The 22,870-nt window shown below is 37.1% G+C and overlaps 3 protein-coding genes across 3 annotated transcripts; all 3 read right to left on the bottom strand.

Annotated features, from left to right (window-relative positions):
* Positions 1–2,733: 2,733 nt before the first annotated feature.
* LOC141723760 (uncharacterized) lies at positions 2,734–5,176 on the bottom strand. Its single transcript, XM_074525647.1, has 3 exons — positions 5,078–5,176; positions 3,367–3,908; positions 2,734–3,272 (listed from the first exon to the last, which is right to left on the bottom strand). The coding sequence occupies exons 2-3, from the start codon at positions 3,559–3,561 to the stop codon at positions 3,141–3,143; spliced, it is 327 nt and encodes a 108-aa protein (XP_074381748.1). The 5' UTR covers positions 3,562–3,908; positions 5,078–5,176; the 3' UTR covers positions 2,734–3,140.
* A 723-nt stretch (positions 5,177–5,899) lies between these two features.
* On the bottom strand, positions 5,900–9,300 carry LOC141662003 (E3 ubiquitin protein ligase DRIP2-like). The gene is made up of 7 exons (XM_074469049.1): positions 8,998–9,300; positions 8,410–8,509; positions 7,709–8,072; positions 7,052–7,467; positions 6,882–6,932; positions 6,367–6,439; positions 5,900–6,196 (listed from the first exon to the last, which is right to left on the bottom strand). Exons 1-7 carry the CDS (start codon positions 9,137–9,139, stop codon positions 6,023–6,025), a joined length of 1,320 nt encoding a protein of 439 aa, XP_074325150.1. The 5' UTR covers positions 9,140–9,300; the 3' UTR covers positions 5,900–6,022.
* A 9,477-nt stretch (positions 9,301–18,777) lies between these two features.
* Positions 18,778–20,054, bottom strand: LOC141661135 (uncharacterized). Its single transcript, XM_074468120.1, has 2 exons — positions 19,960–20,054; positions 18,778–19,201 (listed from the first exon to the last, which is right to left on the bottom strand). Exons 1-2 carry the CDS (start codon positions 20,052–20,054, stop codon positions 18,778–18,780), a joined length of 519 nt encoding a protein of 172 aa, XP_074324221.1.
* Between the last annotated feature and the right edge of the window lie 2,816 nt (positions 20,055–22,870).

The raw sequence follows: 22,870 nt of genomic DNA, 5'->3' as shown, positions 1-22,870 counted from the left end.
CGATGACATGATTACGAAATCGAAGGTTCTAGTTGATCATGTGTTTGACCTTCGTGAGACATTCGAGAATACGAGGAATAATAATATGCGGCTAAACCCTGCCAAGTGTTCGTTCGGTCTCACCGCGGGTAAATTCCTTGAGTTTTTGGTCACTTGGAGAGGTATTGAGGCAGACCCATCCCAAACAAAGACAATCTTAGAAATGGAAAAACCAGGATCCATTAAGGACTTGAAAAAGCTGACTAGATGTATCGCGGCACTTTGAAGGTTTATTCCCCGATCGTCAAAAAGATGCATCCCATTTTTCTCAGCAATGAAGAAAGCTTCCAAATCCTCACATTTTGAATGGAGTGATGACTATGAAAAGGGTTTCACCAAGTTGAAGACATTCTTAACAAACCCACCCATCCTCACTCAACCTATATCAGGTGAACCGTTGCTTCAGTACCTCTCAGCTTCCGACGAAACCGTCGCGACAGTCTTAGTTCGGCTCGACGAAGGGAAAGAAGTCCCAGCGTACTATATTAACCATTTATTACGAGACACAGAAACAAGATACCCACAGATCCAGAAGCTAGTCTACACTCTAATCATCGCCAGCCAAAAATTGTGACACTACTTCCAAGCGAGGGAAATTCATGTGCTCACAAATCAACCTCTCAAAAGAATCCTGCACAAACCCGACATGACGGGCAAACTCGCTGCTTGGACAATCGAGTTGAGCCAATTTTACATCAAATATAAACCTCGAACTACGATCAAAGCTCAAGTTTTCTCAGATTTCGTTGCTGAATGTCAATTCAAAGCCAAAGCGCACAAATCTGACGAAGATCAGTTAAGACCATGGCTATTGTTTATCCTGAAAATGGCCCAATACCATACACGGACACAAGAGCTACTTAAAAAATTCCCTTCACGGAAGCTCTCGAATGTTGATAGAGAGGAAAATCAGTGGGCAGACTCCCTTGCCAAGTTAGCATCCTCCAATCTACCTGTTAATCTCGATCCAATATATGTCGACGTCCTAACGTCTCCTGCCATTGATGAACCATCCATTAATCAGATTCAGAATAGCCTAGACTGGTGAAAACCATTCCTCGACTATATCCTCGAGAATAAACTCCCCGAAGGAAAGAACGAGGCTCGTTCACTCATGTTTAAGGCAAAAAACTACTGTGTTATCGGATCATTGCTGTTTAGGCGCGCCTTCTCTGAACCACTGCTCCGTTGTTTGACCACGGAGGAAGCCCACCAAGCGATGATCAAGGTACACACCGGCATCTGCGGTGAACACCTCGGAGGAAATAATTTGGCTCTTAAAATCATCAGACAGGGACTGTACTGGCCCATAATCCTCAAAGATTGTGAGGAGTATGTTAAAAGGTGTCAAGCATGTCAACTATATGGGAATATAAGCCATTGACCCACGACTGAGCTCAACTCATTACTCGCTCCATGCCCCTTTTTCCAGTGGGGGATAGATATCGTAGGGCCCTTTCCAAAATCCAAAAACCAATGCCAGTACATAGTGGTCGCGGTGGATTATACAAACAAGTGGGTCGAGGAGAAGCCCCTTTCTAAGATCAGAGAGAAAAAGATGATTGAGTTCTTCATGGAGTATGTTGTATTTCGGTTCGGAATTCCAAGAATTTTAGTTTCTGATAATGGCACACAATTTGTGGGAGCTCAGTTTGAGAGAGCTCTAGAGGAGCTAAAAATCCAACACATCAAGGCCTTAGTTGCATACCCACAGGCCAATGGCCTTGCAGAAGTAACGAATAGAACCATTCTACAAGGACTAAAGAAAAGAATTAAAGAAATCCCTCGTTGTTGGGTTGATGAACTGTCGAATGTGTTATGGTCTTACAGGACAACACCTCAGAACCAAGAGCCTTAAAGTCGATGATATCGTACTTCGAGACTCCGCTACATCCCAACCAACGATATCGGGAAAGTTCAAACCAGCATGGGAGAGCCCATATCGGGTCGTGAAGGTGGTTAGCGCGGGGACTTATGAGCATGCACATCTTGATGGTCGGCCAATTAAAAATGCCTGGAATGACATTCATCTCAAAAAAATTATCAGTAATATGTTTCTGTCTGTAGCACTTGAAACTCTAAGGAAATGTTTGCCATATCAAACACCAACCCTCGATGCAATGAGGGTCGTTGTGAGACCCCCATCGAGGGACCTTTAATTTATGACAATTTAAGCATTTGGAATGCCTTTCATTCTTCAAAAAAACAGAGGGTGAAGGGAAGACTTACACAAGTGAAAAGTCAAAATATACCAAGCAATCTTATCATGATCACAAAAAAGAAAAAATCTTTAAGATTCTAATAACATGTTCCCACATAGCTCATCTAATTGAAAAATATAAAAAATGCAACACCGTGACGACTCAAAGCCTGAAAAATTGTAACAACTCCCACAACATAATATAAAACGGCTAACTGCAAAATTAACAAAGAAAAGTTACCAGGTTTGTAAGCCAAAGAAAATCAAGGTAGTAACAAAACTATATTCGCAAACCGCTACCCAACAACAAACAAAATTTTTGATCAAATAAAACATGGATGGCAAAACTACATTTGCAAATCTTCATAGATATAATAAAACAAGCAAATACTTAGAAAGAGAACATAAAATCCCAAATCCAAACGACTAACGTAGTTCACAGAAACCAGGGATAACAAGAGTAGCAAGTAAGTTATTACATCAATTCACGGGGAATTCCTCGCCTTCACGATCCACATCCTGTGAAGCTACCAAGTCTCGCAGATAATCCTCAAAGGTATGACCTTCCACGTTGATCCCAGCCTCGGTCATCCGGCGAACACATCGATCAAAACCGTCGCCGAGAGCCTTAGTAATGTCCTCCACCCCCTTCTGCACCTTGAGCTTCAAGCTTTCATTCTCCTCAACTATCAACCTGTATGACCCATTCATACCATCGATCTGACGATCCAAGCCCTCGCGCTTAGTCTTTTCCTCATCGCGTTCCTTTTCTACCTCCCAGAGCCGTGTCTCGAGCTCGAAAACTTTATTAGTCAACGATTGCTCCGCAACCTCCATTTCTCCAATCTTCTTAGATAACGCAGAGTTTGCACTGGCCAAATCCCCTGATCTCTTTTCCAACTCAGAACAACTGGCCCCAATCTTCTTCTTTTCCCCCCTTAAGAACAGTTATCTCAGCCTCCAGCTTCGCACGAACCTCACCATCACTATCAGCTTTAAACTCTTCCATAATATGTATAAAATCCGCAAGGAACTGTCAAAGCAAGAAAGACAAAAGAACAATAACAAATAAATACAACTAACAAAAGTAAAACTGATGCAATGGAAACAAAAAAATATATTCATACCCGACCAGCTCGATCTTTGCATCGGTCCACAAGCTCATCTCGACGCCAACCCTCGTAAGCAACTGCGTCTTGAGGAAGATTGAATATCTTAAGAGCTCTCAAAGGCACGGTGGCCCTGCCGGTCCAACGCTCGATGGGCTGAATCTCCACCCTAATAGCCTCCCTCCTAGATCGAGGGTCGACGATGTTCGTCATCAAAATCTGGTTTTCAACCAAAGTAACGGTCTTATTCACCGTCCCAGCTGCCGCCTCAACTCCACCAGCATCACTCTCAACATTCTCCTCACCATCGACCCCGCGACGGAGACGTTTATGAGGGTTGACGGGCTCGGCCTCCTATAAAACCCTTCCCTGATCCTCTGTCACTTTATTGCCTTGGTCATCGAGAAGCTCGATGGATACAAAATTCCCAGGCTTCGATGGGCCGACCTTGGAAACATCCACAGCACCACGGGACGCCATCTGGACAAGCAACAGCATCGCTTTGTCCATTTCCTCTCGGATACCGCTGTTTAGAAACTTCTTCAAAAAAGCTCCAGCTACTGAGATGTAAACAAAAAACAAAAAAAAGGTCAAGCAAAAAAAATAATAATAATAAATAAAAAAAGGGGGGATAAAGTACACATGCAATTTTTTCACAACAAACAAGTGCATATTAAACAAAAGAGAAACTATCAAGGACATCCCCGCTTACAATCATAAATCTCCAAAAATTTAGAATCCGACAACTGTAAATGGGTATATAACGAAATCGACCCATGAAACTCGTTGAGATATGATGTATCATATTCCTCCAAATTATTCAAATAATCAATCGACACCTGACTAACTTTGCTACCGGGCTTCACAAACTCCAAATTCGGACCCCCGACATACAACCACTTCGCATGATACCCGGAGTTCGATGACCTCACACTAACAATTTTCAATTTTCATTCTCTTATATCGGGAGGAAGTAAACCTGACCCTCATGGTAGCGAACCCCATATATTGAGAAAAACAGCTTCATCGAGGAGATCATGTTCCTGTCACAACACAAGGCCACAAATCCACTAAGTTGGGCAATGGAGTTGGGCGTTAACTGACTTATCCCACATCCAATAGCCTCATACATTGCCAGGAAAAAAGGATGCATCGGTAACCGAAACCCCAAAATAGAATAAAATCAACGGAATACTGTGCATCCCAAATTTCGGCATCATCCACACGCGCTCATCTGCAGTCGGGGCACGATATCGATACTCATTCTCCAAGTCAATATATACCTTCAACTTATCCACCGGCGGATTTTTAGTAATGTAATAACTAAGATAGTTAAGGCTCGACTTATCTGAAAACTCATCCCTACCTAGTCGAAGGTTTTCCTCTACAACCCTACTCCTAAACTCTAGGGTACGAGGACTCAGAGGAGGCAAGGGAAGCGGACCATCAGGAATACCTTTCAAGAATTCATCTTCCTCTAAAAAAATCAAAGGAACCACATTTGGCCAAGTCGGGGATCTCCAAATTATTCAGATTTAAAATAGATTCTTGATCACCTTCATCGAGGGGTCTTTTCTCAGGATTCCGGTTGGCAAGGGTGCGAGAAGATGAAGAACTACCATCAGCCATTACAACGGGAATAACAACAAACCTAAGTTTCTGATAATAAATAAACCTAACAAAGAAATAAAGAAACCGGTGGTAACGAGGTGGAGGAGAAAGAACTTACAGAGTTGGTGGCAGACGGTGGAGAAAGAAGAGAGCTCATCATTCCTTTTTGTTGAGATAGGGTGAAGCCGAACAGTCCAATTATCAATGTTCAAAATGGCTAGCAAAAAAACGATTATATACGTTTGAAAAAATATAAAAATATATATAATAATAAAGACAAATAAGAAAACAAATGAACCCCTCTTATTACAATATCTCACTGTGGTCTTTATTATTTTTTTAATTCTATTTTATTTTATTATTCCCGCACTAACTAATAACCTAAATAACATTTTATTATTTCTCTTGGTGTCCTATTCACGGGGAACAAAAGAAAAATATCGCAAAGCAATTCTAAAGATATCCGCTCAGAAAAAAGAGGGAGACAAATGTTGGAGTTTGGACCGGGAGAAAGGGGTCCATAAAGTCTTAGTAGTTATTGAACTCTGATGTAAAACCCAAGAAGGCCCATTTGTAAAAAAAAAGCCCATTTGAGACTTTCTATAAATATAAGATAACATCCTCATTTAAGGGGGTTGGATAATTAAATAAAGAAAAGATCTCTTTGAAAATTAAGGCTTAAATATTAAATAATATCAGAGACTTATCACACTGTATTCCGGTAGCATACACCATCTTCATTTATGAAGTTTGATTAATAAATTTGATATGAACACTTGAACACAGAAACTATTGCTATTGAAGTTAAGGATTGCCGTGGAAACTGGAAACTAAACTGGAAACTAACAAACTCTAATAGAAGAAACCATTCAAGCTACAGTCATAGTTTCAGGTAATAAAATTATATCTAGCTAAAAGTTGGCATGTGCTACTACTGTGTTGTACACATGCCAGAACTGTAAGGGAAGTTGGCTAAAAGTTCTCTATTGTATTATACCAACCCAGTATAAGACTACATATAGTTCAAAAATTCACTCTGATTAAAGAGGCCTCTAGGCTTTGCTTACTGATCCGGATCTTTTCGACCATAAGTAAGAACCATAACAAAATCCTCAGCCGAGTCTCCCACCGCTGCTTGCAACTTTTCTGAATCTGATATTTTCTGTGACCACATATCAACTAATTGATGCAGCTCCAAATCTTGAGGAAGCTGTATACCCCACAAACTGATCTCCACCTATTTATGGCACATTTTGAAAACAATCAGAAATACTAATTTACATTTAGTGCCAGCATTAACCATATATCCCTTCACACACATATATATAACATCTACATACAATGATCTAATTACACAATGTTGGGAATATGTACAACCATGGTACAATATAAGATGATTTAACTTACCTCGTCTTCCCTCTCAAGTTCCAGTTTCTGCACAAGGTACTTCTTGATAAATGAAATTGTTAGAGTATCATTCCTAGGACACCAAAATAACGTTAAAGTTAAAACAAGAATTAGTGATTTTGCAAGATGCTAATTGAACAGAAAGCACAAGATAGTAAGTAGAGAGTAGGCTATCATATCTAAACTCATCAGCATACAGGTGTGCATGCATTTTCATGCCAATTAGACAATTGCAATGCTCAAAAGAAACCTAAGAATTAGCCAGGTAATTGACATCTACTAATTAGTAACTACCATAATGTTGATACATTATGCAACTAATTACCATAATAAAGTAAAATATTATTTATCTATCACACTGTAAAGAAATCATTCTTGCTTTGAAATGGAAGTACTAAATATGTGTATTACAGTATTAGGAATGAGGAGCCGCATGGTGGAGATATAATATACTGTCAAGCCATTTATATTGTGATTTAATAACGGGATCTGAGTGATAGCAATTAATAACTCACTTTATCATCAAGTAGCAACGAGGAATCTGTGGTAGCGATTCAACTCCATCCCTAAGAACATACACAATAAGCCCAAACACAAATATTTTTTAAAACAGAAATATATTAATGAACTAACAAAATTTAGCTTACTGTGGAAGAACATTATTATAGTAAGAGTATGAGCTCACTGATTAACAGAAGAAACCAAGGAAATCCAAATCGGAACTACTCTCTTAGCATGGTGACTGCTTGTAGTATCAACAATGGTTTGTGCATGAATCAATCCCTGAGGCTCGACTGTCTTTTTGGGCCGACCACGATTCTTTCTTACAGGCCTGAGCGTCGGAAGTGATAGTGGAGTAGATTGAGTTTCGACATCAGCGTTGTAGCTTATCAACTTCTTTTCTGAGCTGGCTTCGGTTTTGGAAATGTTTACAAGCTTGCTACTGGACATGTCCTCCTCTGGAACAGTTTTATTGTTTTTCTTTTTTTCTGCTTCTGCTATATCTTCTAGAGGTTTCAACAAATTATTCACCAGCTCAATTTTTTTGTCAATTCTTTGAGTTTTCTCTCTGCCTACTGTAGTAATATGTTTCTTGGAGGACTTCACAGCCGAAGAATATTGCACAATCGAAATATATAAATAATTAGTTCATCAACTTAAGGCCTATGGACAAATTTCAATATGGCAACTGATTTGTTAAAAACATGATCATTTATAGACTAGCTCATAGTCCTAAAAAACTTTGTAATAATTTCTACCTAAGCATATCCTTTTACAATCAAGAGAATTACGCAGTCCACAAGTGGGGGAGAGAGAGAGAGAGATTATCAAATACACATACATGGAGACCAGCCTGCTTATCATCCGGAGCACAGTTATCTAAATTCTTGGAAAATCTTTTGCCCTCTGAGCGTGCTTCCACTGATTTATGTCCGTTCTGAATGAAGGTAGCTGATCCTTCTGATGAAAACGCTTTTCTTGCAATGGATTTTCTTTGACTACCAGTACAATTTAAACCAGATGCGTTTACTTTGTTCTCCAAAGAAGAGAGAGATCTCTGCTTTCTTTTAGCAGGCATTGTGATAGGTTGCTTAGCTTCTCCATTTAATATCCCACTTTCCTTGTATAGTTCATCATCTTCTTTCTCTTCTTGTCCTAGAGAGGGGAAAATCGCTGCTCGTATCACACTCCAGTTGTGGTCTGGCCTGAACATATAGTTTGATGTATAAGAAATATTGACAACTTTAATCAGACCTCTGACTGCCTCATAGTCACACTATTTTAGGCAAATTCCCTCAATTCATTTCTAGTACTCTTTTTATTTTTATGCATGCTATATGAAAAATAATATGAATCCATAGAATGATGTTCTATATTACATGTGTGTGTAGCCGTAGAATACAAAATTTCATACAGTACCCCCTAAACTGCTTCATGTAATTACATGCACTACTTATCTACATTCAATCTGTTACATTTAAATTGAAAGAAAAATTGTACTTAGTTTTCAGCTTTGGTTAATATGATAAAATTTCCGCTTACCTTATTTTATCTATTGGCATACAACCAAGATAAACTTTGCATACAGGGCAGCTGTTCAGATCATCTTCTTGAATCTTCTTGCTTATGCATCTGTTGCAAACTGTCCACCAGACATAGTGAAAAACAACAGTTAAGAACAATAAGCATCAATCAAGAACAACAGAAAAGGACCAAGAAACAAAAAATTCACTATCTTGTAATTTCCATGTTAGCTTTCATCAAAACTAGTATTTAAAATCCTATTCTACTGTAGTTCATTCCATTAAGTTCAAAATTGTCCCCATTTACCCAAGTTATATAATAATAACAACCTCATCACTCAGCAGGTTAGCTTTCATCAACTAGCATTTAAACTCCGTGAAAATCCAAGAACCATAAATAATTCACTAGTAATTACCCTCCAATCCAAGAAAAACATGTTGAATAGAAAGTTAACAAAGCAATTCAAGACTCAAACAGAACATAACCAATATATCCCACTCAGAAACACGGTTTGGAAACATGTTGAGTAACAGGCATACAATTCAAAACCTAACATATACTAAACACAAACACTCCATAAACGCAAATTAAACAAATAACACTCACATATATGAAGGCACTCAGTGATGTTAACAGGGTCACTGATTATGTTGTTGCAGATTGCACATGTCAATAGTTTAGCCAAAACTCCCTTGTTAGCTCGAGAACTTTCGAAACCAATCTCCTCGTTTCTCATTGCCATCTTCATAAAATTCCGAGTAGAATTCTTGAATGTTTCAATGCTGTCTGTGTGGTTTTTCTACACCCGTACCAACAAAAACAATCTCTTGCATGTCAATCCAAAAATCAAGAACATACATAATAAACTAAACAAAGATAAAAAACAATTGTACCATGAAATAAAATCAAGATTATGTTCTAACTAGCAATGTTATATTTAAATTTTTCTCTGAATTTTATTTTCCTAATACATTGTATTTTAATTTAATTACTGTTTTTGATATATAACGTATATAGATAAAGTATATTTTTATTCTTGTCAAATTGTATTGTTGAAATACTATTTCAGAGATAAGGAATATGTTATACGTCAGCATGTCAATTATACATACGTCTATACTATTTACTATTTGATAGGTGGTGGTATTGTTAAAATATTATTTTAGAGATAAGGGATATGTACGCTACGTCTATATGTATACAACATCAAGTATAATGTCAAATGTAGATGTACAATATTTCATATGTGACAGTTCATACACACATCATATAATTTACACACGTGTGTTACTGTATAATAAAAAGAATTAGAAAAAACATAACAAAATTTAATAAAGTTTAGAATATATAAAATATAAATACAATGAACTTTGATTCATGTTTTTAGGAAACAAATTGACAAAACAAAAGTCAGTCAACATATATTAAAAAGTAATCATTTTAAATAGTAAAAATGTAATCAACATACATTAAAAAGTAATCATTTTAAATAGTAAAAATGTAATCAACATACATGTATTCATATAAAATGTATATTAATTTGCTAAACAAAATTTATTAATGTACTCCCTCCGTCCCACCAGGATGTTTACATCTCTGGTGGGCACGGAGACCAATATATATATATATAAAAGTAGGTAAAATAATGAAAAATGATGAAAAGTGGTTAAAGTAGTGGGACCTATTAATATTTAATAATAGATTTGAGAGAGTGGAGGAAGTTAGTGGGTGTAATAGTGTTTTATATTATTAAAAGTTTACTATTTTTGGAATGTAAAGAAATGGATGGGACGGCCCAAAATAGTAACTGTAAAGAAATGGATGGGACAGAGGGAGTATATAACATTCGATGATTTAATTGAGGATAACTTTAAAATAAAGTAATTATACTTCCTAATAAAAAAAGTAATTATTTGTTTGTACTTTTAATAAAAACAAAATCTAAAGGATACTTGTTAAATTTAATAAGGATATTATATATGAAGTGTCACCACCAAATACTTGTAACTACAATATAAATATTGAGGGGAGAAGTTTTATTCACTTTTAAGTAAATATATATAATTTTTGTGAGAGAATTCATTTATTATATTTATTCGTAGGAATATGTGAAAGACCAACTGATTAGAATTAGTTTTTTTTAAAAAAAAAAATAATTATTCTTCTTAGTCTTTTCCATTTACAGGTCAAATAAGATTTATAATTTAGTTAAACAGTGATATTAATTTATGCATAAATCATATTAACAAATTGTAAAATTGCAGCATAAAAATGTAGGAAATAGCAAAATAAATGTAACACAAACAATTGAAAAGGTCCCTATTCAATTTTATCAAATTAAGGTATAAATTTATGACTAATTCATTATTACATTGTTAACACAATCTAATAGTGTTTTAAATTGGATATTTTTAGCATTTATTTACTTTTGTTTAAACATATAAGAGCATCTTCAAACCTTCAAACCATCATACTAAAATGATTAGTCAAATTAGGATTATCTAAACTTTTACTGAATAATTATAATCATTAGATATATTTAAAATATTATTTTATTCCTTTTTTCAGATTTATATGTATATATAAACTTTAAATAATAAAATAAATTTAGTTAATACTAAATTAAATACATGAAATATATATAATTGAAATTTAATTATTATTACAACTGAAAATATAATAACATATAAATATAGCAAAAATATAATTAATAAAAAAATACTAATATATATAGTATTATATATATATATTGTATGTTAAAAATAATTAATAAATTTTTTAATAAGAGAACAATATTTTCAAACTTAATATTATATAAACTAAAAATATTATATATAAAATAATAATTTTTGATATTTATGTATTAAATATTATATAAATATGTATGTATTAATGTGTTGATTTAAGTTTAAACATCAATTATATGCTGATAATTTAGCTAAGGCAATAGCTAAAGCAACTTAGAGGATATCTAATTTTTTTTGCTAGCCTGTGGTGTGGGTGATTGTGGCTGAACTGCTATTTTTTTAACTAACACTAAGTTGGAGATACTAGGTTAGAGATACTCGTTATATAATTTTAAAGATTAGGATAATAAAAACACTTACAATCCAGCATTTGAATTTAGTGTAGTGTGTTTGCACCAGCCAAAAGTAAGTCTATATAATAATTGAACAAAAAGTAAATTAAATGATAATAAAATAAATTTAATTTATGGTGAAGTGGAGTAAATTGGAGATATACTACTCTAACAAAACGAATTGAAATGTAAACAAAAGAATACAAATGTAAGAACCATCAATTAAAATGTTACATGCTATAACATAAATAATTATTCTATGTAAAATAATAATAACATAAATAATAGCTGACTATTTTTCTATTGTATGCACTTGAAACACATAATTTAAGCATAAATTTATAATTTTAGGTCAATTTAATCTTTAAATGGATGAAGCTTGAATACAAAGGTACGCCATTATCATAAAAAACAAACCAATCAGCATTACACCCTAGCTAGACCCGACAACGTTACGTGTCGTGTACAAACGTTCCGTGTACCAAACCTTAAACCCGAACTAAACCCGAATTTACATTCGTGTACCAATTTGGTGACACTAATACGGAACTAATATATTCGTGTTTACCCGTTTTAATACACTAAAGTACACGGATTATATATAAAATATATAAATTGTTAAAAAATATCATAAATAATTAAATGCTGAAGTGCTTACTCACGTAGTCAATGAATAATAAAATATATTTTAATATTTACAATTTCATATATGTTATTTAGAATAGATAAATTTCATATTTGGTATTTATTGTATATATATGTATGTTATATATTTTAAAAAAAAATAATTATTTCTTTATTCCGTATAATGTCGTTCCGTGTCGTGTACCTATATCGGAAACCCAAACCCGACACTAATTATATTCATGTTTTTTCGTGTTCATATATTTTCGTGTACCAAATTTTTGAATCCAAACACTAATTATTCGTGTCTTTTCGTATCATATTCATATTTTGTATATCAATATTGTCAGATCTAACCCTAGCACATAATAAAAAAACCTAGAAAGATATAAAATAATATACCTGTTGAGTGACATTTATGACACTTTATTATGCTATAATATACTTGGAATTGATGCATTTGTACTCAAGTTGTTAAGTGTTTTAACGTGTTTTCGAGTGTTTTTGCATTTCAGGCATTTTCTTGGTAATCAGGTGAATTAGTATTGGTTTGGTACTAATTTGGGGTCAAGGTGGTGTTGGAATAAAAGCTCGTTGAAGCCGGATTGAAGCTGCAAGAAAAAAGAAGAAAATAAATTATGGCAGAAGCCCAGCGCGCCCGCGCTGATCAACCGCGCGGCCGCGCGCGCGGCCGAAGTACAGAAAGCCAGCGCGTCCGCGCTGATCAAGCGCACGGCCGCGCAGTGTCGGGATGACAGATTCCTGCTTCTACTTGGTTTCTGAGAGAAAGAATTCTACACTGCATGGGACTGCTATATAAACATCTTTAGGTCGTTTTTAATATATAGATCAATATATATCAAGCCAGAGACATATCAAGGAGAGCCGTGAGAAGACCGTATTAGCACGATTCAACGAAGACGAAGAAGATCTTGTTTTTACTTTTGAATCTTTGTTTTAAGTTGTATTTGGATGCTAATTTTCTTACTTGAGAACCTTACTCTTGTTTCATACTTGGTTTTATTTATTCGTTATAAAGACTACGTTTGTTATATCATGTTTTCATCGGAACCCACGTTGATGATGCGTCCGATTATGGGCTAATTTTTATCGTGGGGTTCTAGTGGATTTATCTTAAATTGTTTTGATGCCTTAGTATGTGGTGATTGTATGATATCCTAGTACTGGTTGTGCGTATTCGTCTTATGAACGTCGCGAACTTATTAGATAGTGTGTTAATTATTAATGAAGCGAAAGTGAATTTAAGGATTTAGAACTTGCCATGCTAGCATAGGTTCATGTATTTGTTATACATGATTCGTAGGTAATTTTAACCATCTTACTTGCCCTGTGTAATCAAGATAGATAACTTGTGTTTAAAGCGTTATGTTGTCAAATTCTATAGACATATCTCAATATAATTGGTGTCTATTCAGCTTATATCTCTTTTGTGGATGTCTGGAAGTATGGTACTCGTGCAACGAAAGTTGGCGTTTATCAGTTTCATGTTGCCTGATTAGTGTCATCACCATTGCATGCTAAGGTTAAGAACAATAAGGTTATTGACTAAAGTATTTAATGAAGTTAGAATCCCATGTCTGTCATATATATTAATTCAGTCAATATTAATCTCGTAGTTATATTTAATAGTTATAAACAACCTCAATTTGTCATCGTCTTAGCATTGAATAATAACCATACATTATTGCTTAAGTGCGTGAATTAATTAGTTAACCAATACAGTCTTTATGTGAACGCACTAGAAAAGATTCTATACTACTTGCGAACTTGTATACTTGCGTGTATTATTAGCACGTGTTTAGCGACTAACAATACCACTAGAAGCTATGAGCCCCTGATCTGCATAGTGATCCATTGTTAAAAAAAGACTTCTTGTTTTGGTAGTTTAAACAGAAACTCATTTATCTCTAACAAGGCAAATGCATATTTCTAATATGGATTTTTATACTTTTAAACTGTATACAAAAAGTATATATTGAAATCTTGTGTATAAAAAAGAGAAACAATGATATATACATTTCTGTTATGGATTGAAAACTATGGTGTATTAACTGTTGTAGTTATTATTAGGGTTCGTGAGCTTCGAGGCTCGATTTGACTGCTCTTGTGTTTCGTGACTCGATCTGCCTTAATAAGATGCCTATGTACCTTGCTGAATGCCAAGGATCAAGTCAAAAAATGTAGTTATGATTTGGTGGGGGTGAGACCCCTTATATAGGTGTTGGGAGTCCTTGAATTGGACTAGAATTAGGAGACTTGGTGGACAAGTCTCTGAATTAGAGTGGACTTTGGAATCCTAAGAAGTAATAAATTGATTCTTTATCTTCTAAGAGCTCTTGGAGGCCAATCTCCAAGAAATTGTGCCCTTATTTGGACTTTATTTATCAGCTGATTTATCCCTTATTAATTAATTTCGTAATGAATTAATATTTAGGGTTTTGGGCCCTTTCTAATGGGCTTAATTGTCATCCCAATTCTGGTATAATTAATGCGATATTAATTACACAATCAGGGTTTATTTTACTCCCTATCATTTTCCCCCCAACCTCTGGGAAACCATAAAAGATTTTGCAGAAGTTAAGTTCATTCATTCCCTTATAGGGTATCGTTTTTGCGTAAAGTGTGGATCTACCTACACATTTACAACGATTTGCCTTGTACGTGGCTTCAGGGTTGTTTTGGAATCTCCCCATTGTTTTCTTTACCTTATTCCTATTATTTAAAAGTTTTCTTGTATTTTTTCTAACTTCACATGAATTTTCCCTAATTTCTGGGATTTCCTTAATTTACAGGAATTTTCCCTTCAATTCTGGGATTTTCCCTTAATTTACAGGAATTTTCCCTGAATTTTTGGGATTTTTCCTTAATTTACAGGAATTTTCCCTTAAATTCTAGGATTTTCCTTAATTTACATGAATTTTCCCTTAATTTCTGGGATTTTTCCTTAATTTATAGGAATTTTCCCTTAAATTCCAAAAATATTCATAATTTCCAGGAATTTATAAAGGATTTTCTGTAATTTCTTTAAATTATTCAGGAATTTTCTTCAGAATTTATTATTTTTTCTGAATTCTCCTGAAATTTCTATTTTTATTTCTCCCCAATTTTTTTCTTCTTTTCTCCTCTCTCTTTTCTCTTTTCTCTTTTTTTCTATAGGAAGTTCGACCAGGATCCTGGTCGAATAACGTTTCACTTTGTCCTTGGCGACAGTTATTTCGGTCAGGAACGTTCGACCAGGATTCCTGACCTATTTCGGTTAGGATTTTGACCCCTGGTTGTTAAATTCTGACCGAATAAACCTCCCATTTTTCCTGGTCGTGGCCTATTTCGACCAGGGTTGTTCGATCAGGATTCCTGACCGAAATTCGGTCAGGATTTGCCGTTGATTCTGTTTTTTCTGACCGAATGAAGGTCTTGTATTTTCTGATCGTGGGTATTTTTTACCAAAATAGTTCGACCAGGATCCTGACCGAAATTCGGTCAGGATTTATTTTCTGATTTTCTGATCGAATTTTTAGGTCAAGACCTGATATTTCTCCATTTTCTGACCGAATTAAGGGTCCTTTTTTCTTGGTCGTTCGTATTTTCAAGCAGAATTTGTGGACCAAGAATTAAATTAGATTCCTGATCGAAGGAAGTTAAGATGTATTTCTTGGATTTCAGTTGGGCCAAAAATTCTATTCCTTGGGATGGGCCAATTCTTTTCTGGAATGGGGCCAAACTTTAATCCTTGGGGATGGGCCCAATCTTTTCTGAACTTTTAAGCCCAAAATCCAGAAGATTCTGGAATTCCACAGCATCCATTGAATTATTTATATAATTCAATATTTTATTTTCCAAAATTCTTTGGATTCTTCCATATTGTTCCAGGTTTTGGGCCCAAATGGGCTTTTGACTGGTTACAGCCGGTTAAACTTCTGTTTTATCGACCCATTTATCAGATATTTGTTTGTATATAAGGGGGGAGGGTGAAGTGAGAAATCACACTTCTTATTTCTCATTTCTCATTTCTCAAACTCTCCTCCTCCTTCTCCTCCTCTAGAAACTTTCTCATTTCTTAAACTCCCCTCCTCCTTCTCCTCCTCTAGAAACTTTCCAGCCTTCTTCTCTTCCTTCCAAAGTTTCAAGTTATCATTCACCTCCATCAATGGAGGATAAGAGTTCCGAGAGGGCGGCCAAGATCGCTTCTGCTTCCAAACGAGGTAATGAAATCAAAATATGTTCTTCTTATATGTCTTTATTAGACATGATTAACACTAGGGGGATGAATACCCATCTAATGCCCATTTAGATTCATTTGATTATTGTAATAAGTGGTACAACATAGATGCTATTAACAAGCTTAACACCACATACAATGTTCGTCCCCCCTTAGGATTGTTTCTGCTGAAGGTGGTGATCACACAAGCCATTGGAAGCCCAAGACTCTATTTATCTATGCAGACGCCCTTACTGCTGGGCTTAGGTTTCCATTTCATGAGTTCATTCCCATCTTACTAGCAGATCTACAAATTAGTCCTTGTCAGCTTCCCCCTAATGCTTGGAGAAACATTTTATGGTTCATGGTATTGTGTCTTAGAAGTGGTTTTACTCTGTCAGCAGCTGTCTTTAGGAAAAAATTTCAGTGTTACAATAGTTCCCAAAATTCCTGTGGCTGGGTTTATATTAGACAAAGGCCCAAATGCAAACTGATTTTTAACAGTGCCTCGATCCTTGATAATAACCAACACAGGAGGGATAGCTTTGTCGGGCTTAAGTGGGAGAATGAAGACTGGGGCACCCTCTTTAGATCTTTCTTCAAGAAGGTCAGCGATGGTAACCTCAAATCTATTCACCTTACTCCCGAAGAGACTATCATCTATGATGGGCTCACAAAGGATAATGGCGTAACTCCCAGCTGGACTTTATTAGAGGAGTTTTTCCTGATCCATGTGGGGCTTTCCTCAGTTTTCGTGTAGGGTATTTTTCTTTCGTTCTTATTTTTACTTTCTTTCATGTATTATTGACACCACTTATTTTTGTTTCTCTTTTGTTTTTACAGCTGCTAAGGAAATCAATGAAGATAACCAACCTATTATTGAGGAAACAACGAGGATGAAAAAGGCCCGGCTCATAGGGTTGGATACCCAGGGAAAGGCTTTCGAGCCTAGCTTTTTGAGAAAGCATAAAGAGCCTATGGTGGAGGCTTTCTCAGGGGGAACTGAAATCCCAACTGCTCCTGCTTCTGCTGCTGCTTCCACTTCTGTTGCCACTGGTGCTTTTCAGCCCCTCTGGGGGTTTCCGTCGGGGGATACCGTGGTTGGATCCACGAAACATGCATGAGATTGGTCCTACCACTCTGTGACCCCCAAGGACTTCACTGATATCGTGGCGGGCCCAGATTTAGAGAGGATAAAGCTCATGGGCGCTCAGTCTCTGGCCTCGGTATGATCCCTCTTCTTAAACTCCTTTTTTCCTTATATACTCGTAGCTTTCTATTGCATTACACTCTTTGTTTATCACTTTGTTTCAGTATAACGCTTATTTCCAAGTGGCTGTGAGGCAAGCCAAGTCGTGGAAGAAGGCCTCGGACGATACGGACAATGCCCTCATGAGGCAGCAGAGGAAGTATGCTTCGCTAGAGAGAAAAATGAAGCGCAAGGAGGAGGAGCTAGGAGAGGCAAACGCTAAGCTGGCCACTCTAAAGGCTGAGAAGGACAGAGCGGTTGATTCTTATCTGGACTCGGAGGAGTTTACTCAATCTATGAGGGTCAGGGATGACACAGTGTTCCTTGGGTTTTTTAGGACTGGCTGGGACACGGTTCTTGGGACCGTGAACGAGGCTTGTCCCGATATTAACCTGGCGGACTACTTGTGTCCAGATGATTTGACTCTACTGCAGATGTTTTGTACTCATGTAGTTGTCTCGGATGACATCCCTCATGATCAACTTCTCCCTCCTCCGGAGTCATCTTCCAGGCCTACAGCAGCAAATCACAGCTCTTCTTCCTCCGAGTCTAGCACTGATGAGACATCTAGTGAGAGCGGAGGGGATGAAGACATGGATGCCGAGGGCACCTCTGCTCCTTAGAGTTTTTTATTGGCCCTGCATGACTTATTTATCTACATATTATTTATCTAACTTTGTACCTTTTTATTCATACTTTTGCTTATCAAACTTTATGCTCTTATTACACTTAATTTCTCTACCATAACTTGTGTGCAATAGGAACTTTAGCCATATTTTGGAAATTTTATAAATTTCATAAACTTTCGGGATTTATCCCTTATACAAGTCTTAATAAACCTCAAACTTGAAAGATTAGTCTTATAAAACTAAAACATGAAATCCTAAGCAAACAAAGCTTCAAGGTGCTTTTCAACCTACTTGTCATTTTGACAAGTGAGAATCATGCTCATTTATCTTACACATAGTAAATTTTCAGGTTCTGTGCGTGCCAGGTTCTTGGGACTTCAAAACCCTCCATTGCCTCCAGCTTGTAGGATCCTTGTCCTTGAACACTTTTGATCTTGTATGGCCCTTCCCAATTTGAGGCGAGTTTTCCCTTCTGCCCTACACCAGAAGCTTCCACCTTCCTCAGAACCAAGTCTCCTTGCTTGAAAAACCTTTCTTTCACCCTTAAGTTGTAGTAAAAAGAAGCCTTTTTCTGATATTCCACTATCTAGGCATGTACCTCATCCCGTACTTCATTAATTAGATCCAGAGCTAGTCTTTGTCCTTCCTCATTTTCTTCAGCATTGTATGCTTGGATCCTGGGAGACGAGTGTGATATTTCCACAGGAACAACCGCCTCTGCTCCATATGCCAACATAAAGGGTGTTGCTCCAGTAGTGAATCTACAAATAGTCCTGTAAGCCCACGGTAGTAGGAGTACCTCATCCACCCAATTACTTCTGGATTTTTCAATCCTCTTCTTTAAACCATCTAGAATTATACGATTTGCCACTTCCGCTTGCCCATTGGCTTGCGGATGAGCTACAGAGGTAAATCGTAACTCAATCTCGTTCTCCTCGCAGTACTTTCTGAACTCTTCATTGTTGAACCGTGTTCCATTATCGATGACTAGGATACGGAAAATTCCATATCTGCACATAATGTTTTCCCACAGGAATTGTGCAACCTGTTTGGTTGTGATCTTGGCTAAAGGTTTAGCTTCAATCCATTTAGTAAAATAATCTATAGCTGCAATCGGGAATTTCCTTTGCGCAGTGGCCATGGGGAAAAGCCTAAGTATATCCATTCCCCATGCAGCAAAAGGGATGGGAGAATTGATGGAAGTCAGCATCTCAAGAGGTTGTCGAACTACTAGTGCATGTTTCTGACAACGTTCACACTTCTTCACATAATCTTTGGCATCGGCCATTATTTCTGGCCAATAAAATCCTAAAAGGGTTATCTTATGTGCCAGTGCTCTGCCCCCAAGTGTTGCCCACAGATTCCTTCGTGTACTTCTTCAAGATCCAAATGTGCCTCATTAGGCTTGAGACATCTCAAATAAGGAACTACATAAGATCTTTTATACAAAATTCCATCGATTAATGAATATCTCAACACTCGAATAGTCAGCTTTTGTGCTTCAGTCACGTCGTTTGGAAGCCAACCAGTTTGAATATGGGCCTTAATGTGATCTATCCATGATGTTCCCATCCTTATAAGTGCTACAAGCTTAACATCAATGTTCCGTGTTTTTAAAACGCGAAAGTACACACTTACTGAACTCTTCTCTATCTATGATGAAGTGAACTTAGACAACGCATCTGCCTTAGCATTTTTCTCCCTTAAAATGTGCTCAACATGGCATTCATCGAATTGGGTCATCACAGCCCTCACTAGGCGTACATACCTAGCCATAATTTCATCTCTTACCTCAAACTCTCTCTTGACCTGGGATATGATAAGCTTCGAATCCCCACAGACTTTCAAATTCTTAACCCTCATTATTCCTGCTAGATCGAGGCCAGCTATCAGAGCTTTATACTCTGCTTAATTATTTGTGGTTGGGAAGTCTAACTTCATGGCGTATTCAATCAAGAACCCATCTGGGCTTTGTAAAACAAGCCCTGCTCCACTCGAATTTGTTTTTGATGTTCCATCAAAATAGAGAACCCAATATTCCTTCTCTTTAACGCCCTTTTCTTTGCCTCCTTTATCACCTTCTGTGTCTTGAGGTACTCAGCTTCATTATTTGTGGTTGGGAAATCTAACATCATGGCGTATTCAATTAAGAACCCATCTGGGCTTTGTAAAATAAGCCATGCTCCACTTGAATTTGTTTTTTATGCTCCATCAAAATAGAGAACCCAATATTCCTTCTCTTTATTGCTCTTTTCTTTGCCTCCTTTATCACCTTCTGTGTCTTGAGGTTCGGTATCTTCCTGCCCCCCACTTCTTGGTTGGGTATGGTAAATTCCACCACGAAGTCAGCCAATGCCTGAGCTTTTATTGCCGTTCGTGGCTTGTACTTAATATCAAACTCTCCCAATTCTATTGCCCACATAATCAACCTCCTGCTAGCTTTGGCGCTGTGAATGATGTTCCTCAAGGGCTGATTTGTTAACATTTCAATTTTATGAGCTTGAAAGTAAGGACACAACTTCTTCGAAGCCATTACTAGGGCTAGAGCAAACCTTTCAATAGTCGAATAATTCAACTCAGCTCTGTGCAGGATCTTACTGACATAATATATGAGTTTCTGGACTTTAAGTTCCTCCTTCACCAATACAGCGCTCAAGGCATTCTCTGAAACAGCCAAATATAGGTACAAAAACCTCATTCAAAGCCGGCTTGGCCAATATTGGGGCTTGAGCCATATACTTCTTTAATCCCTCAAACACTTCCTGACTTTCCTCAGTCTATATGAAATGTTTCACCTTCTTCATGGATTTGAAGAATGATAAACACTTGTCTCCATATTTAGAGATGAATCGTCCTAGAGCCGCAACTCTTCCAGTGAGTTTCTGAACGTTCTTTATGGAATATGGTGGTTCCATATCCAGGATAGATTTTATTTTATCGGGATTGGCCTCGATTCCCCTCTTGGAGACCATCAGACTCAAAAACTTTCCAGATCCTACTCTGAAAGCACACTTTGCAAGATTTAACATCATTTTATGATATCTCAGCACCTCAAAGGCTTCCCTCAAATGGGTTATGTGATCAGTCTTTAACAAACTCTTGACTAACATATCGCCAATATGAACTTCAATAGTTTTACCAATAAGATCCTTAAAAATCTTATTTACCAACCTTTGATAGGCAGAGCCTGCATTCTTGAGACCAAATGCCATAATAAGATAACAAAATACACCAAAGTCAGTGATGAATGATACCTTAGGAATGCCATCCTTATGCATTTTGATCTGATTATATACATTGAATCCATCCATGAAACTCAGCATCTCATGACCAGCTGACCAACAATAGCATCTATCAATGTGTCTATCCTTGGCAACAGGAAACAATCCTTTGGGCATGCGTCATTCAGATCGGTGAAATTCACGCACATTCTCTATTTTCCATTAGCCTTATTTATCATCACAGGATTTGCTAATCATTCCGGAAACTGTATCTCCTCAATGAAACCAGCCTCTAAGAGCTTCTCTACTTCTTGCTTAATAGCTTCCTGCCTCTCCGGAGCAAAACTTCATTTCTTTTGCTTCACAGTCTTTCGATTTGGATCCATATTCAGCTTGTGAGTGATCAGTTCTGGGTCTATGCCAGGCATATCAGCTGCTGACCATACAAATCCATCACTATTCTCTTATAAAAAGCTCACCAACTTCCCTCTAAGGGGCTCGTCTAGTAATGCTCCAATGAAGGTTACTTTCTCAAGATCCTCGGGAGCCAAAGGAATTGGAACCAAATCTTGTGCTGGCTTCCCTCTTTTCTCGTCGTTCTCACGGATATCCAGATCTTCGATAGGCAGAACCTGCCCCCCAACTCCATCTGCCCTAAGAGAGGCCACATAACAACTTCTGGCCATCTTTTGATCTCCTCTCTCTTCTCCAATCCCATTCCGGATGAGAAACTTCATCACTGAATGGTAATAAGAAGGGACTGCCTTGAAAGCATGTATTCCCGTTCTTCCCATGATTGCATTGTAAGTTGATCCAGCCTTTACCACTACGAAGTCTAACATCTGTGTTACTTATCTTGGTTCCTGACCTATGGTCATTGGTAACTTAATTATCCCTTCCACGGGGCATTCCACTCCAGCAAATCCATATATCGGCATATCAGTTGGGGTTAATTGAGAATCATTGTAACCCATCCTTATAAAGGTATCATAAAGCAAAATGTCCACCGAGGCACCATTGTCTACAAGAACTCTCTTCACTGGGTTGTTTCCTATTATCGGTGTTATGACCAGGGGATCATCATGAGGAAATTTCACTCCCTCTAAGTCAGAATCATCAAATGTCATTGTTACTCCTGTCCTAGCCCTCTTCGGGGCTTCTCCAACAATATGCATAACTTCTCTAGTGTATGTTTTCCTTGAATTTTTAGATGAACCAGCAGCAATTTGCCCTCCGAAGATTATATTTATCATTGGCCCTCGGGGTCATGGTCCTCCAAAGATTGTGTTAATCACTGGTCCCCTTGGTTGGGGATTTCTCCCCTGATCATCCTGATCCCTTCTGCAATCATCAAAGTTCCTTCTTCCATTATTACTCATATCTCCTCCATCTCCAGTATACTTGCTTAGCCTTCCCTTTTGAATAAGGAATTCTACTTCATCTTTTAATTGCCTACAC

Source organism: Apium graveolens, chromosome 5 (assembly GCF_009905375.1).
Source record: "Apium graveolens cultivar Ventura chromosome 5, ASM990537v1, whole genome shotgun sequence".
Lineage (NCBI taxonomy): Eukaryota > Viridiplantae > Streptophyta > Magnoliopsida > Apiales > Apiaceae > Apium > Apium graveolens.
Note: the sequence above shows the minus strand (reverse complement) of the source record. Positions and strands in the feature narration are given on the sequence as shown.